General features: G+C 35.7%; 1 protein-coding gene across 2 annotated transcripts in view; it reads left to right on the top strand.

Moving 5' to 3' along the window:
* LOC100177309 (glucagon-like peptide 1 receptor) overlaps nt 1-16283 on the top strand; it is a 29259-nt gene that overhangs the window by 9180 nt on the left and 3796 nt on the right. The window contains exons 1-7 of one of the 2 annotated variants that reach the window (XM_009859467.3): nt 1803-1933; nt 11547-11757; nt 14859-14958; nt 15015-15119; nt 15671-15834; nt 15908-15999; nt 16068-16251. In XM_009859467.3, coding sequence (XP_009857769.1) covers nt 1881-1933; nt 11547-11757; nt 14859-14958; nt 15015-15119; nt 15671-15834; nt 15908-15999; nt 16068-16251 — 909 coding nt within the window. In that variant the 5' untranslated portion in view covers nt 1803-1880. Of the gene's footprint in view, nt 1-1802; nt 1934-11546; nt 11758-14858; nt 14959-15014; nt 15120-15670; nt 15835-15907; nt 16000-16067; nt 16252-16283 lie in introns of those variants that run through there. The other variant, XM_026840815.1, reaches the window with a different exon arrangement.

Below are 16283 nucleotides of genomic sequence, written 5' to 3'. Positions count from 1 at the left end.
CGTCACAAGTTTTCCGAATATAAAATTCTACAAAATATATTGCAAGAAAAAGAATTGCTTCGTGTTGTCGCGTAAAGACGAGTTAGATATAAATCTTGCTCCAAAATCAAACAAAAATTGTTTCATCTCGATAGTCGTTAAACTGACGAACCGTGACTGTTGCTGCGTTTATATTTACCGATCAACTGTTTCCATATCGCCATACGAACACTTTTGCCTTTTAAAACAAAATACTTGTATTTTCCATTTACTCTGTACACCTTTTCCGTTCACGTAAACAGTATTGCTTTGGAGCTAGTGTTGTCGGTTATATCTTCATTCAAGTGAATGTCGAGTCGGATACGTTTTATGATGTGCAAATAACTTTGCCTCAGTTAATGATTTTTAAAGGAACGCCTTGCACTAAGCAGTGATCTTAGTAGGCTGTGTATGTCCGTACGCATATAAGAAAAAATGTTAACTGTCTGTCTAATTAGTTTTTTTGTTAATATCTTATTGGTAATCTGACTTCGAATGACGTGTTTCAGAAACTGGAACTATAATACTTATATTTTTGAGAAAAGGTATCGATTTATAAACTTGTGTATAGTGTATGTAACAATAGGCAATATGTTTAGTTATTCGGACTGCTTTTAGTCAGACGGGTTACCATTGTAATATTAGAAACAGTCATTGTTATAAAACAATAGCCGTGGCTGATCATACAATGAACAGAATATATCGACCGACTTGTTTTTAACTTTTGGCCATGTTGGACTTCTTTTAGCTAAGAAAATGTAATAAAGAGAGTATCATAAACGAACATTAGTTACTTTTATGTTATGTATTTTTCGCTAAAGTGTCTGCAGTAGTATTGCTTGATAAATATAGCGTTACCGGCAACTTCAGGGGGTGAAAATACTTACAATTTTAATATTGCTGCATCTATACCATGCTGTATGAGCTAAAGTCAACCTTAAATATGGTAGGGAGAAACTGGACTATTGATTTTGTCATTTTTTACAAAGCAAAATAGTCTTCGTGTCCGTAAAGTAGGTAGACCAAGTATAGTCTACCTCTTTCAGTATTTGTGGACGAAATATATCTTAACCAAGATTGACCGTTTTAACTTAACTATTAAGTTTAGTTTGCGCTATATACACAAACATGCCTTCCTCTTCGCCAAGAAAGTTTATTACATCACTTAATTTCAAAATAGAACACATGCAAGTTTAATGGAATTACATTAAAATTGGAAGATGATTCTTGGGAATAATACAACGTCTACTTCATCAAGCTTAATCAAGCCTTTAATTCTCGATCCTGCATAAGTGGGAATATTTCTACGCAGCAACCTGAGCGACATGAATAATTCATATTCAGTCTTGTTACGTGCGCTAACACAACTACATTCGTTACATAATTAGATTGTTGACGGTCTTATAGGCGATACTGTGTTGGAACAGATTGTGTTCTGTGGAAATCTGTTACTATTAAGATTATGCGGAAAGCTTTGTGTGCTTTAACTGTTTGTTTAGATTCGTATAGGCTATTCCCCTGTGTTTGTCTTTTTCTTCAAGAATGTGAGAGATTACTTTGAGTAAATAATGTGAGGAACAGCAGACCAGGTGTCACACAACACAGCAAGACGCTTCATTAATTCACGGAAATGTAAAGACAGAATAGCAAATGTTGACAAAAACGAAACACTTATGTCTATTTTTTATGTAGTTCAAAGGAAGGCATGTTTGTGCTCAATTGTAGCAATCGATAATTACACACATGGGTCAAATCAGATATGTTCTTAGTTTAATGTATGACGGCTGATAATTGACACGTTTCAGACTCGTAGGTAATAAACTTCTAGGCAATTGTATTTAATATAAGTTTTAAATGTCCGGATGCAGCTTCCAAAACTGAATATGAACAGCGTGTCGTGCAACAAAGAAATGAAGTAAGTTTTAACAACATCTATTGTTTTTTTAAGTTTCGTCACTACGTGAAAAAACTGTAGTCTAAAATTATCATAGGTTGTTATTCGAGTACTGTGTGTGTTTCCCACAACAAAACTAAGGGAGCGTAAACAGCTTAACAAATACTAGCTGTTTTAAAAATATAACTTAGTGGCTATATACCCTTCAGTATAATGGGGCTCGAAAAATAGTCACAAATCTCAGAGCCCTGCATAAGCGTATCACTGGTAAAATGCGGTTTTATAATTCCTGGTTTCTCTCTTATCAAACGAAAGAATCCTCTTACCGTGAGAATTCAGATAATCCAATATACCGGTAGTTTCTGTGTTTTTCCACGTCGTTGATTTCTTAGAACGCAAAGATTCTTCAAGCTTAAAATAAGCCAAAAAATGATTGTTTGAATCACTCATTAAATGCCTCGAGTGAGGTTTTAAAGAGCAATTCCATTGGCTTGCATATAAATATAACTTGTATATAATATTAACTATATTAAACATCATAAGCGGTTATAGGTTATAAGGAATAAGCGTTGTCATAATTATTCTTACATATGCATTTCTAATATTGAGGTCTGATGTATTATAAAATTTTATTTGGATTTTAATTTAAAACAAGCTTTAAATCATACGGGATGTAGTTTATTTACTTGTGCTGTATAAGGCCAGTTTTTATTTTATAAAACGCAATTTCTACGGGTATGACGTCACATTGCTTTTATCCATCTTCGCATCATGCAAAATGTAGCGATGAGTTGGTATTATTCAAATAGTGTTACTCGTATACCAAGTGCCATGATACTTTTGTGGTTGTATAGAGTTAAGAATGGACAGATTTACCAGACACATTAGCGTGCGACGCGCATAACTATATAACCGCAATTATTACAGCGGAATACCGACGAAAAATCCAAGTTTGTATTTAAATATAGACGCTCCAACGTGATTTAGAGGTACTGCCAAAGTTTTGCCTATTTTTAGGCTTTTAGGTCGAACGCCCGACTTTTTTTATTTTAAATATCATTTTATTGAAAAACAGTCAGACGTTAGTGTTAAGAAAAATTCAAACTTAGTAAAATTCAAATTTAAAAACCCACTTAGTAAACATTTTGTATGAAGTTATTGGAGAAAAGCTGTTCATATAGACGATGGTATCTCGATTGCAATCCACAGTTTTAATTCTTGAAAGAAGAACAACAATAAGTTTTTTTTTTATTGCGCATCCGCATATACAACGATTGTAGAGAAGAAACGATATGAATAAATAAAGTTTATTTCGTCTCTTCGGTCACAATAACGAAAACGTAAGAGTTTACAAAAGCGAAATGACGTGTGGTAACGGTAAAACAACAGTTGTTAAAACATGCTTATATAAATAAAACAGAAAAAGAAATAATGTTTTAGATAAAAGGCACGACCGTTACACCCTACAGACAATATACAATGGGACAAATAAAATAAACTACATTTAACTAAACAACATTAAAGCTCTAATTCAAAGAAAAGGACACAACTCGTACAATGGGGGAGTCGGCATTTTAGAAGATTGTTCCAGAGATTGGAGCGTAATGGAAAAACAAAAGGCCCCCCAAAAAATTCCACAAAAGTTTACAATATACATCGTTTAAAGAATCACGGAAGAATAAAATCAGAAAAGTAGGAAACAAGAATAATGTCGAGTTAGTTGAAAATTATAGCTTGAATTATGTTGCATTTATTAGGTGTATGAACACCAGTGTTATTTATATATATATAACACTGGTGTTCATAGGTTTTCATTCGTGGGCAATATTTCTTTCCTGTGGATAGTGACGTTAGGACCCCTGTGGTTCATTAAAACTGTCTTTATTCATTAATGCTTGTGGTGCCTGGAGCTAGGGATAGTGAATGTTGGATAAAACCTGCAGTTTAAATTACTTGGGGGAAGTAAATTAGTTTACTTAATTAATGCACGCTGACGTTCCACTTCAGTTTTACCACAGCTTTATTATTAGCCATCGCATAAATAAACAAAAACATTTTGACACAAAGATACACGCCTTCAATATTCGCGCCGCTTTTTAACTTTTTTTTTATTTATAAATTAATGCCGGATGGTGGCGCTATGAAGTTGTATATTGAGGACGAACCTGATTTAACCACCAATTTACCTGAGAAATGGTAATCTGGGACATGATAATGAAACATATTTTAAGTTTGTTTTTACAAGTCCCCCGCACTTAATAATAAACGAAAATGGGGTGTTGCATTAATATTCGACGGTTTCCCTCGGACAAAAAACATTATTTCGTGTTTTTTTTACGTGTATCCATAATAATGAATTTATTTTTCACCAAACTATACACGGAACACGGGTTTTTGGAGTAATGCATCTTATCTCGTTTTTGCGTTATAATATAAACCTATGGTATCAGGCATAAGTCGTCATATATTTTGATTTCTAAAATATACGACACTATGTGTCCGGCGCCGTGGCATAGTGGTTAGCGCGCCTGCCTGTAACCCAGCGGTGGGCGTATGTGTACCACCACTGTGGGCGTATGTGTCCTTGGGCAAGACACTTAACAGCAATTGCTCCAACCCAGTGGTCACTAATGTGTTGTCCAAATTATCAGCCATACATAAAAAATGATTACCCACAATTAGTAACATACATGGTAACTCGTAGGCTGGCACGAGGTGTTAAACCCGTGTGATAACGACTTTCGTTTTCCGTCCACGCTAGAATAAAATAAGTTCCATTCATTCATGTGCTAAATGGTTACAAGTTTCTATAAAGAATATGTGCGTTAAAAAAAAAAATTTTTAAAAAATATTGTTTTAAAAATCGACCGCGCCATCGTGTTTATCGTAAACCGTAATGAACTACATAAGATTTCCGATGTCATATGAAGGGACAGCATTACAGCAACATACAGCACATTTATGCGTGGTATAAACATTAATTTCAATGTTTTCTTATATATACAAATAAATTTAATAAACTCTATCTTTAAACCTAAATAGTTCACTGTCGAACCTATTACCTAATTACTAAGTGAACCTCGTTCATTTGGCTTAAATAACCACACCGTTGTCGTGTGAAACATTGACGATTTTAGCAAGACAACGATTGTTTTGCAGATTAAAACAACATGTGGTTACGTTATTGCCTAGAGCCCTATAGACTATATCGGGCTAAATGTGGAGTTTGTAAACTTTGGTCTCAAGTTCATTGAAAATTATAAACGTTCGTTTCCACTTTAGTTGTTAAAGTATATCACTTAGCTGTAAGTGCAGCAATTACGAGTCATTTCTCTTATGCATTAATTGTAGATACAGGCGAAAAGTACTATAACAAATAAACTTTACTTTTATCATGATACCCTAGGCCCAATTGTTACTGTTTGGTTATATTTTACTAAAGGCTTTAACATTTTACAAAAAAAAACATTTCTGGCGTTTTATACCGAAACATTTTGAAAATATTGGCCACAAAATAACATATATATACTATAGTAGGGTGGGGGAAGATGGGACACTTTGTCAAACGAGACTCTTTTTTAATTTTCTTTTTACGGACCCCCATTTAATGATAATCAGGAAAATAAGGTTACAGAATTATTCGACAGTATTATCACGACTTTATATAACCCCGTCAAAGCTGATTCCTGTTTTTAAATATTAAAAAATATATATAAAATAGAAACAGTATACTTTGAACAGGTAAAAAAATGCGAAATAGTAAGGTGCTATTTTTTAATGCTCGCTAAATCATAGTAAAGTCAATGATTTTTTTAGTTTGCGTGTGCGGACGATTAAACTAGTTTCATAGCTTCATAAAACAACCTTAAATATTTCGTACAGTTTGATTTTGTCTCATAAAACTAGTTTTAGTTTTGTAAAAAAACACTGAGATATAAGCATAAAGAAAATAGGGGTCAATATGACTTTAATTTGAGATAAAAACAACAAAAAATATCGGTTTAACGTTAGATATATGAAGTTTACATGGCAAAGAACTAGCACAGCCTGTTAAACTCGGTAGGTTAACTACAAGTTGCAGAATACTGATAATGTAAATATATTTCAATTTAGAGTCCCATCTTCCCCCACATTGTAGTTTTGTATGTTTTCATTGCCAAACTTTGAAAGATTTGCTTTTAATTTAGTAATTTATACCTCAGGGGGTTTTCAACTATAAGATATTTATATAATAAAAAGATAATATTTTGAAAATATATTCGAAATTTGGTCATTTGCACTTGGTGATAATTTATAAGAAATGGCTTGTGCCAAAAACAGAGTAGTAATACGCAATTTGTAGCAAAAATTAAAACTTTATCAATAGTTATAATCAATTTTTTGTTAATACAAGTTCATATACACTTGTTAGATACAATATTTATTCATTGATGTTCCAACATTACTCGTTGCGTTCTAACAATACCAATTGTTATGCAATAATGTAATGTATAGGTAACATGTTAAAAACTATAGCAGTAGGGCTAGAAAAAGAATGTTTAGACTTAATTTTCAAAGCGTATAGTATTATTTCGTGTTATTTACGTATATTTCTATTTATAAATACACTTAATAATCAAATTTAACAATGATTTCAAACTGTCCCATCTTATCTTGTGTGTTTTCGAATTTGTAAAATTTCACTTTTTGTGCTGACAGTTAAATAACTCCTCGTGTGTTTTATTATATTTAATTAAATTGGTGTCAATTAATAAAGGAATGCTAGTACTAATTCGTGGTATTACCCAAAAACCGTCATCTATTTTGATTTTGGAAATATTTGGCAATATGTGCTTAAGTGTCCTATCTCCCCCCATTGCACTATAGCTTTAGAATTAACGGTTGATCATCTGATAAGCCTTGCTGGTTTGGAGAATTTTCTCGCCCAGTCTGAACAAAATAAGATTTCAATCAGAAATCCTTCCATGTTTTGAATATAGCGATCATACTACATAGGCTTACCTATCTATAAAAACAAACAATACTTATCTAGTTGTTTATACAGAGAAAAAAGCATATATTTTACACGTGTTGCGTCACTGGTGCTAATAGACAAAGTTTACGCGTAATTTCCCGGATCTGAACTGATTACTAAAATGTGTGCAGCAACAAACTTGTGGTATATATACTTGTCAAACCTTGAACCAACACATAACATAACATACTGGTAGTTTGTAGCAGATAATATGAACGTAATAACCGTTTCTTATGTTTAATGTGACAGACTGAATTTATAACATTTCTTTCTAAAAGAAGTTACCTATGTATTTTATAAAACCAGCCTATAACACACTTACTGAGGTAAGGTCAAGAGAGAATAAGCGTTTTATGCGTGTCGGTCGCGTGCGATAACATCTCGTTCGTCGCACCCACAAGATGAATACAATCAATGGTAAATCAATAAATACCTTTACTCTTCCAACGTACACCGAATATTATCCCAATTAAAATTCATTTAATATTTTTCATAATTGGTCATAGAACTGCTTATAAGCCGACGTACTTCTAGATGATAGGAAAATCCCATTTCAATGTACATTTAGTAAGACACCAGCGAATGCGTACGAACAAAAATGAGGCGACTGACTTACAATCACCTCGTTTTACAGTTTCACCACGCATGGACGGTCGCGTAACAATGGGTGACATAAATATACACATATAATGAGTAGTGACGTAGGCACGTATAATGAGCAGTGACGCAGGTCACCGACTGTAAACAAATTTTACTATGCCCCCACTTTTAGAGGTATATAGACGTACATACGTTAACGCTAAAACTGATGTATCTATACGTCGTTAGTTTATTCATTGGCGAATAGTTTGTTTCAAAGTGAGTTGCAAAGGTTTGGTCTTTTCTCGATGGGTCTCAGTGGTTATTCCTTTAAACCCGATTTGAAGAAATCACGGAGCCGGGAGGAGTGCGAGGGGCGTGTCCCGGCCTAGCTTAGGCGGGGTTTCCGATACGCATTGCAGCCTAAGTATTCGTGTTGTTCTAACAGACTGGTGTCTCCATTGGTGAATTGATGTTCTTGCGGGTTGAAGGTGGTTTATTCCGGTCAATACGGAATTTGATCACAAGCGGATACGGCGGGAGTGTGTTTGTGGAGAAATTTCCTATTCCGTATGTCATAGGATCACGCGACCAGAGGTGTCAACTTTTATTGTATAATGGTCGAATGGCCTCGCTTTGAACATGTGTCTAGTCCTTGGTATTTGCGCATATGTGCTGGAACAAGTATACGGGATGAGTGTGCGGGAATGGTGAAGCTGCTGGCAGAGACGGGACCATGCATTCTTGTGATGAGTAGCTGTCTCTGATGAATAGTTCGTTGGTGATTCCCGGCCAAAAGACCCGTGCCTGTGCTCGTAGGAGCATCGAAGGGGTGCCTGGTGGCTGGATTGAAGGCTCTGAAGTTAATTCTTGCCAAGTGCTGAAGGTAGCACGATGCGGTCTCGACAGATCAATATAACGTCAATGGTAGATAGATCAACTTTGGATCGGTAGAATTATTTTGTTCCTTCGGAGAACTCGTGTCGGAACGGCCCCGTTTGCGGTTATGTCGATGAGTTTTCTGAGACAGTGTTTCCTCGAAATTTCGGCTCATACTTGGTCACATGTGAACGACCGAATTGAGTCTACTATACCCTTTTTGCATGGTCACTTTTATGCGCGTAAGTACTCGCATATTTACTTGCAAAAACAAAGTTAACACGCATAACGTCATAAGCGTGTCATCTGCTGTAGGAGGTTGGTTGTTACTCGCATAATGCGAGTAAAGAAAAGTAAGGTGAAAGTACAGTTTTACTTTTAATAGCCTAATCTTTTTCGGGTATTCATTTTATAGGTTTTCGATAGTAATAGCACCATAAAGTATTAAAACTTATTTTATAAACTAGATTTAATAATATTGCGGTAAAATAAGCTTACTCAATGTTGATACGCGCATAAACTAATGACCATGCAAAATAACGCGGTTAGCGAGTTATCATATGACGAGTTAATGCGGATCGTTATTCGCATTAACTTTTTACCATGCAAAAGCGTATACCTCTTCTTCGCTGTGTCTTGCATAATTCGCGGCGTTCGTATAAATGCAAAGAACCAATTTGGAAGGTAGAGTCGTTTTTTCGATTTCCTGAACCCCCTGCGTGTCACGGCTGCGTCGTCGATGAGCTCCATTCTCTTAATTATTGCCCGTTGGGTGTCTTGAGATGCTATATTCGCTGCTGTGTGTTTTATGTCAAAGGTGTATCGAAGTGTTTTGTCCTCAAGGTTTTAAAGACGTTTGGTATGTTCTCCAAGCAGAGTTCCTTTCAACCGAACACACAGTGGCGACATTCTTGTTCTGGTCTAGAGAACTTGCGAATTACCTTGATATGGCGGTTACAATGTTTCACGTCGGTCCTCGTTTTTACGGAACCACCGAAAATCGGCTTCGTCCTGTCTGAATATGATTTTGGGGGGTTGAGTGTGACTCCATTTTGGCCGCACCTGTCTGCCTCCTGCCTGAATATACCCTCGTTTTATGCAGTTACCTAATAATACCCAGTTAGCGGATACACAAGGCACGACGCTAATCGTGTTTGTGTTTTTATAGCTCGGTACATTCTACCGTGTCCGCAGGTTTGTTGCAGAAGCAACACAAGTTGTAAATATACCTGTACTTGTGTTCATGCCTTCTATTGTATCACTTTGTCAAGTAGGCCGTCTGTAGATGCTGTCTTCTGCAGCCGCTGTGTAATTCACCTGTTTTAAGCACCCTGGACATGCTAGCTTGGTCACGCAGTCAGGCGCCAAACGAGAGTATTGGCTCAGTGTGATCTTGCTTCATATTATGGGTAATACTGCCGCTGGTGACCAGTGAAAGTTTTGGTCTTAAAATGTTCCTTACGTCTTCCTGATACCCGCTGTATAACTTTTTTTTAAAAAACTCGGGCGTTCGTACTGAAAATTAACATTGAAAATGCGCGAAATCGTGCTGCGTCACTGTATTTTCCACACGAGCCGTCAAAGGTTAGATTAGTACGTCATATAATGCGAATCACCACGTTTGATTTCTACATAACAGATTACGTAATTTGTTAGTTTTTTGGGGGGTTCAGGGCTAAAAGTAGGGGTTAGGGTTGGGTTAAGGATTAGGGCTTGGGGTTTTCGCTAGCATAAAACGGTATAACAAGGATTATAACATGCTGTAACGTACGTAATGTGTCACTACTGTGACGTAACATATTCCTATTGTGACGTAATAAATCGTTAACCTTATACGCAAGTCAGGCGAGTTACGGTGACACAGCACGTTTTTTGCGCATTTTCAAGGTTAATTTTCGACACGAACGACCGAGTTTTTACAAAAAAAGTTATACAGTCGGTATCAGGAAGACGTAAGGAACATTTTAAGACCAAAACTTTCACTGGTCACCAGCGGCAGTATTACCCATATTATGTAGGTGCCAACTTGCGGCCATAACGTTTTCTTCGCGAACGGCCAGTGGTTTTATCGCTGCGATTACCTCTTGTTCCTCTTTGTTGGTTAGGAGGCCACCCGCATTCCTGATTCAGCAGCCCTCTAACCGTCCTACAATTTTGGGTAGTACGGGTGATCCATGAGCGCTAGCGTACTCTTACCAGGGTGTCAGTAAATAGTGATAATCCTCTGTCGTACTTGCGGTACCAATTGTTGGTGGTCTCACCTTTTCAACCTTCGCACTGTGAGTGCTTGTACCAGTCTGTATTTACTGGCGCGAATGGTGAGGAGAGGCACAACAATGGCCTTTGGCGAGTCTTCTGTCTCGTACTGACATCCTCTGAACGGACATTTAACTAATGGCGTTTTCTAACTTTTAATAGGCTTCAGTTTGTTTTGAAAGTATTGGGCGTCAAAATAGACTTCGTAAACATGATAGGGAAATCCCATTTCAGTGTAGAGTTATTACGAAATGCTTACGAAGTCGTAAAGGCAATTTAAAATAAACACACAAACAGAACGAAATTGATGCACGAGATATAGGCAAGTGACGTAGAATCACTTCGTTCTACAGTTTTGCCACGCATGAACGGTTACGTAACAATGGACGACATAAATATACGCTTCCAATAAACAGTGACGTATAGTTCACTGACTGTAAACACATGATCATCTACATAACAATGTTTTGTTCGTAATTAGTCTCCTTTCTGGTGGTAGCCTGAGCGAATGGCCCAATAGAATCGAGGATTAACGATTTCCGTTCTCTCTGGGGATGGAATCATAACTAATTATCCCTGTCCTAGAACTTGATTAAAAACGCCAAATTGGGCTCTTCGGCAAAGAATGTTTGTTTTGTTAACCCAAACACGAAACTCCGTTTTTATTTCTCTGCGCGCAAAACGATATAGCCGACTACATGCTAAATTACATTATAGTGTTCATGTTGGATATAAACCTATTCGTACCCACTGTGGTAAACGTATTAAGGGACTTGCACAATATTTGAGCTTTATGGAGCGTGAAGTTTAATTAAGTAATTTAAAACCTGTGCTGCTCTTGATAAACACACCAGTCAATATTATTTACACTTAACGCAATAAGCACCGATTTTTCTTGCTTATTAGGGCAGAGCGTCAAAGCAAAGCGATACAAAATCTCTTCGATCAATATCAGCAAGGAAGAGGAAAGAAACCGACTCTGTCATCAGTCTTATTTCAACCTTCTACTTCCAGAAACAAGTCTCGTCCAAACAGCGGTACAGTCAACATCGGGAAGCAAGCTTCCAAGTTTTACTTTATAACTGGAATCATTCTGATGATGTTGAACCTGCCTCAAGTAAGTTCATTTTTATCATTTTAAGATTACTCGTCTCCACGAAAGGGTCAGCTGTCGTTCTCCACTTGTTTAACTGGAAAACTCGATAATTTATCTGATAATTGGAACGCTTAGGTGTAAAACCAAAATACGATATGTTAAAAAAAAACAATCAAAATTTAATATGCCATATTTTACATTAAAATGGCAATAGTTAATATACATATGCCCAACTATCTCGTTACATGGTTTTAGCGCTCTTGAATTATCATTACATTAAATCACTAAAAAAAATTTTGTAAAATATTAGAGAACTAAATATTTGTATAGTAGATTGGGGTAAAACGGGACCCTCAAGCCCATATAGCGCAGTATTTCCAAATTTAAAATTTGTGACGATGTTTGGGTGATACGACGAATTAGTTCTATCATACCTTTAATTGACAACAAGTCAAAGAAATATATTAAAACACACATGGAAATATTCAGGTTTTCGCACGACAAATGTAATTTTAGCGATTCTAATCCAGGCGGGAAAAGATTATTTGAAATCCTTGTAAATTTTGATAAAACATTTATTTAATATTAGGAATACAAAAATTTGAAAGTTTTAATATGATTCAAAGAATATTTAAAATCAGCTTCTGTTAGTATGCCGTTCTTAGTAATTAAAAAATGTTGTATTCGTTAAACCCGAATTTTGATAATATTTACCAACAGTAACCGCCTTTAATTCAACACTTGATTTCTGTCTGTTACGTTTTCGTAGCACAAGATCTATAGTGATGCCGTTGACGCTTAGGTAAAAATCCTATTTTTATTAAAATATAAAAACGAGCTATTTATAAACAAAACAAACCCTTAACATTTATTTTTTATTTCTTTGTGCAAATTTACTACATTTTATTGCTTGATAGTAAATGCGAACTCATGGTCGTTGGGTTACACATATTCTAAAGGTAATTATATAAAACTGTTCAAGTTTATTGAAATGCAAACTGTATGTGTAATTTTGGTTTGCGTTTTTGGGTAAACGTGATAGAAACCGAAAAACAAGAAAATCTGCGTATAATCAGTCTTCAGATTAAATTAAGTGAAAATTGTCAAATTCTTCAACCTTTTTCACTCATTTTCGTTTCTTGAAACGGTTTTCATTTTCGTTCGATAACAAACCGTTGTAGCAAATTCAAACCGTTCTTTCATTTTGTGCTGTATATATGCGGTTAATGAAGCCTTATAATTACCTGTTCGCGTAGCCGCAAAAACCGAAAAATATTTCATTAGAAAATGTTTTGAAGTATTTATAAATAAGTCAAGTGTGAATGAGTCAAACAAGGTCGTGAAAAAAAAGGAATTTAAATCACAATTCTTACAAACCGTTAAGTGAAATAAACAAAAATAACTATATTTTAGCGTGGAAAGATTACAAGCGATAACTCAACCAACTGTTTGTGTCCGAAACAGTGTCCCGTAAGATTCTTACCCACTCAGTAGAATAACTGACGACCGAAAGCAAACAAGTGTGAAGTTAAGTTTAATACAGGAGGCGTTCCGTCGCAGGTCATTTCAGTACATAAAGTTCAACGCGAAAAAGGCGACGCAAAGAAGTTGTGTCGTGCGGGCTTTATCATTATATTTAGTGGAACGTTGTTCAAATTCGTCATAAACTTAAAAACGGGTCTCTGAATTTACATGCTCTTTAAGAAGGCTTTACGCATTTTCGAAAATGATTATTTAATTTCTTTATAACTAAACTCAAAAACAGTTTAGGAAATTATTTCATATTTAGAATTTAAGACAGAGTCTGTTGTATAAGTGCGATGCCAAACGAAAGTGCCTATCCTGCTGACTTAGAACGACTAATTGAAGAGTCGTTAGGAGACAGATGTTTCAACTTAACACAAGATTATGTCGTAGAAGACGCTGGTAGCGCATATGATAGCGACTACTACAATGACGAATATCTCGATTACAATGGCAACCAGCAACCACCTGCAGATTGCTCTTTTCCACAGGTTTAGATCTTCGATCGTCTTTTGTTTCTCGATATTTTGTAATTAGAAAATTATCTTTAGAACGAAATATTTTGCTTGACGTGGCACCAGGTGCATTATAAATTGCTTCTTATAAATAGGGGCCGCAACTGCATATTGCAAACACAATGATGAACAAATAATGTATACCGTCATATGCTACAATAACGTACTTTCTATCCAAGAGCATCATAGGCTTATTACGACTTACATGCTGATGTCTGATGTGATGGCACGTGCGTTAAGTTGTCTGCTGTATTGTACGAATAAGGAATAAGACGAATTTGATCGCATTCGTAGAAACAGTCGTGGCGGCGTGTATGTATACACCACAAACATTTGTAGTTAAGCCGCACCACTTGATAGTTTCAATCTTTAAAGCAACTAAGAAATGGCAAACTGCAATTATTCGTCGTACACTTTGCGAACACACATATTGGCAACTACGCCAGTTTAATATGAAATGGCTGGAGTGCCAAAAGCAATTTGAGTACGAGGATTTTTAGAGAATAGAAAAATACAAAATTATTTGCTCGTAATCGCGTTTTCCAAGAATCACCCGACTTAAACTTCTATATGAATTCAATCAAGAACTAAAACTCGCATTTTAAAGCTTTTAAATAAAAACGAAATTCCTTTTACTAAATAGGTTTTTCAAATAGTTTTAATTTTCCAATATGCCTATTCTATCAGGCTGTTATTGACATATAAGGATTGGATAAAATAAAATGTTAAACGCTTTAATATGCAGTAGGGTGGAAAAAGATGAGACACCTTTTTAAAAAAAGGTTTTCCATCTTACTTCACAGTAGTATATTTAAATTGCTTTAAGTTTGGTCGCTTTTAATATAGTAGGGTGGGGAAAGATGGGACACCTTTTTGTTCTCATTTCTCGTCCTATTTGGTAGTAAACAAAGAACATTCAAAGAATTACAAAACCGTAGCCTGGCGACTCCCATAGGCCATTGTTAATTGTTTAAAACACGATCAGGATATTTGAATATTATATGCTAAAGGTGTCCCATCTTCCCCCACAGTACTCTATGTTTTGTTTTATTTTTTTTAAGTGTACATTTTTTATTATTTCAGACAACACCTAAAGAAATTCATCAATTCATGTGTAAATACATGCAGTATAGGGAACGATGCGAAAAAAGCTTAAACGAAACGTTAAAAAACTTTGAAAACCGTAAGTAAGTTTAATAAAAGTATTCGAGAATGTAACCAGGAATATTTTGTGAACAGAAACGTTTTGTCCTGGTATTTTTGATGGTTATATATGTTGGCCTCATACTCCAGCTGGACAGTTATTAACTGAACCTTGTCCTTCCTATATTGAATGGAAAAATGGTAAGATATAGATAGACCAGTAATCTTTATTGCTTTATAATATCTATTATATCCATGGACATGTGGTCGTTTTTAAATCGTTTGCATTTAAAGTATTAGACCACGTCCACACGTAAGCATCTTCAGTGAGATTCTTGTCGATTAGAACGTGGGAGAAAATTTGTTAAAACCCTCTCTCTTATCTGAACGTTTGCTTCCTGCGGAACATTGTTTACATTAGTGGCGCACACTTGCTTGACAATCTCCTATATCGTAATCTTGCAATCTAAATCTCGTGCTATGCAAAGGTCGTCTTGTGTCGGGTTATATTCCGGGAATACATTAGGCAAAAACGTTCTGCGATTGTTATCATTGCGGTACAAATAAAGGCTTACCAAAATAAACTAAGAACGCGGAAGGTTAAGCGGGAATCACCTTATAATAGGACTTGCATTTCTTTTGTTGGTTTCACCAGACAAAGATTATTTAAACCTAAGATACAAGAAAGGTCCACAAAATATTTTAAAGGTTTTGTTACGACGTATCTTTTAACAAAGTAATTCATTTACAAGAATCGCTTGTTGCGTATCGATTTTGTGAATTCGATGGTTCTTGGATGGTTCGAAATGACACAGGACAAAGTGTTCAGTGGGTGAACAGAATACAATGTGATGTGGCAACAAATGGACTTCAATACGAGCTTGGACCACTTGAGGGGGGACCACAGAACAAAGATGTACGTAGGAAACTATCTTCTTTTATCTGTATAACCATACCAAAATTAATACTTGGTGTATTTTTATCCGCAGATTATCGACATTGTAACAAAGATATACACGGCGGGATACATCTTTTCCCTTGTGTGCATGGTCATTGCATTATTCATCCTGATGTTTTTCAAGTGAGTGCCTGCTATTTTCCCGCAAGAAGATTTTTATTTACCATTTGTTTTATTTAAATTTATTACAGAAAGCTTCATTGCACCAGAAACTATATCCACATGAACCTAATGTTATCATTCATCGTTCGCTACGTGGCAGTCATGGTTAAAGACAAAGTAATAGAAGATCATTACGCCGTTGGTCGCCCCAATCTTACCCAAATGGAAATGTCGCAATATTGTGACGATGTGGCTGGAACTGATGGACTAATGGTTAGTATAATGCGTAAATTTGTGCTTTACCA

This window comes from Ciona intestinalis, chromosome 2 (genome assembly GCF_000224145.3).
Source record: "Ciona intestinalis chromosome 2, KH, whole genome shotgun sequence".
Taxonomy (NCBI): Eukaryota; Metazoa; Chordata; class Ascidiacea; order Phlebobranchia; family Cionidae; genus Ciona; species Ciona intestinalis.
The sequence above is the reverse complement of the archived record's forward strand: the minus strand, read 5'-3'. Positions and strand labels throughout refer to the sequence as shown.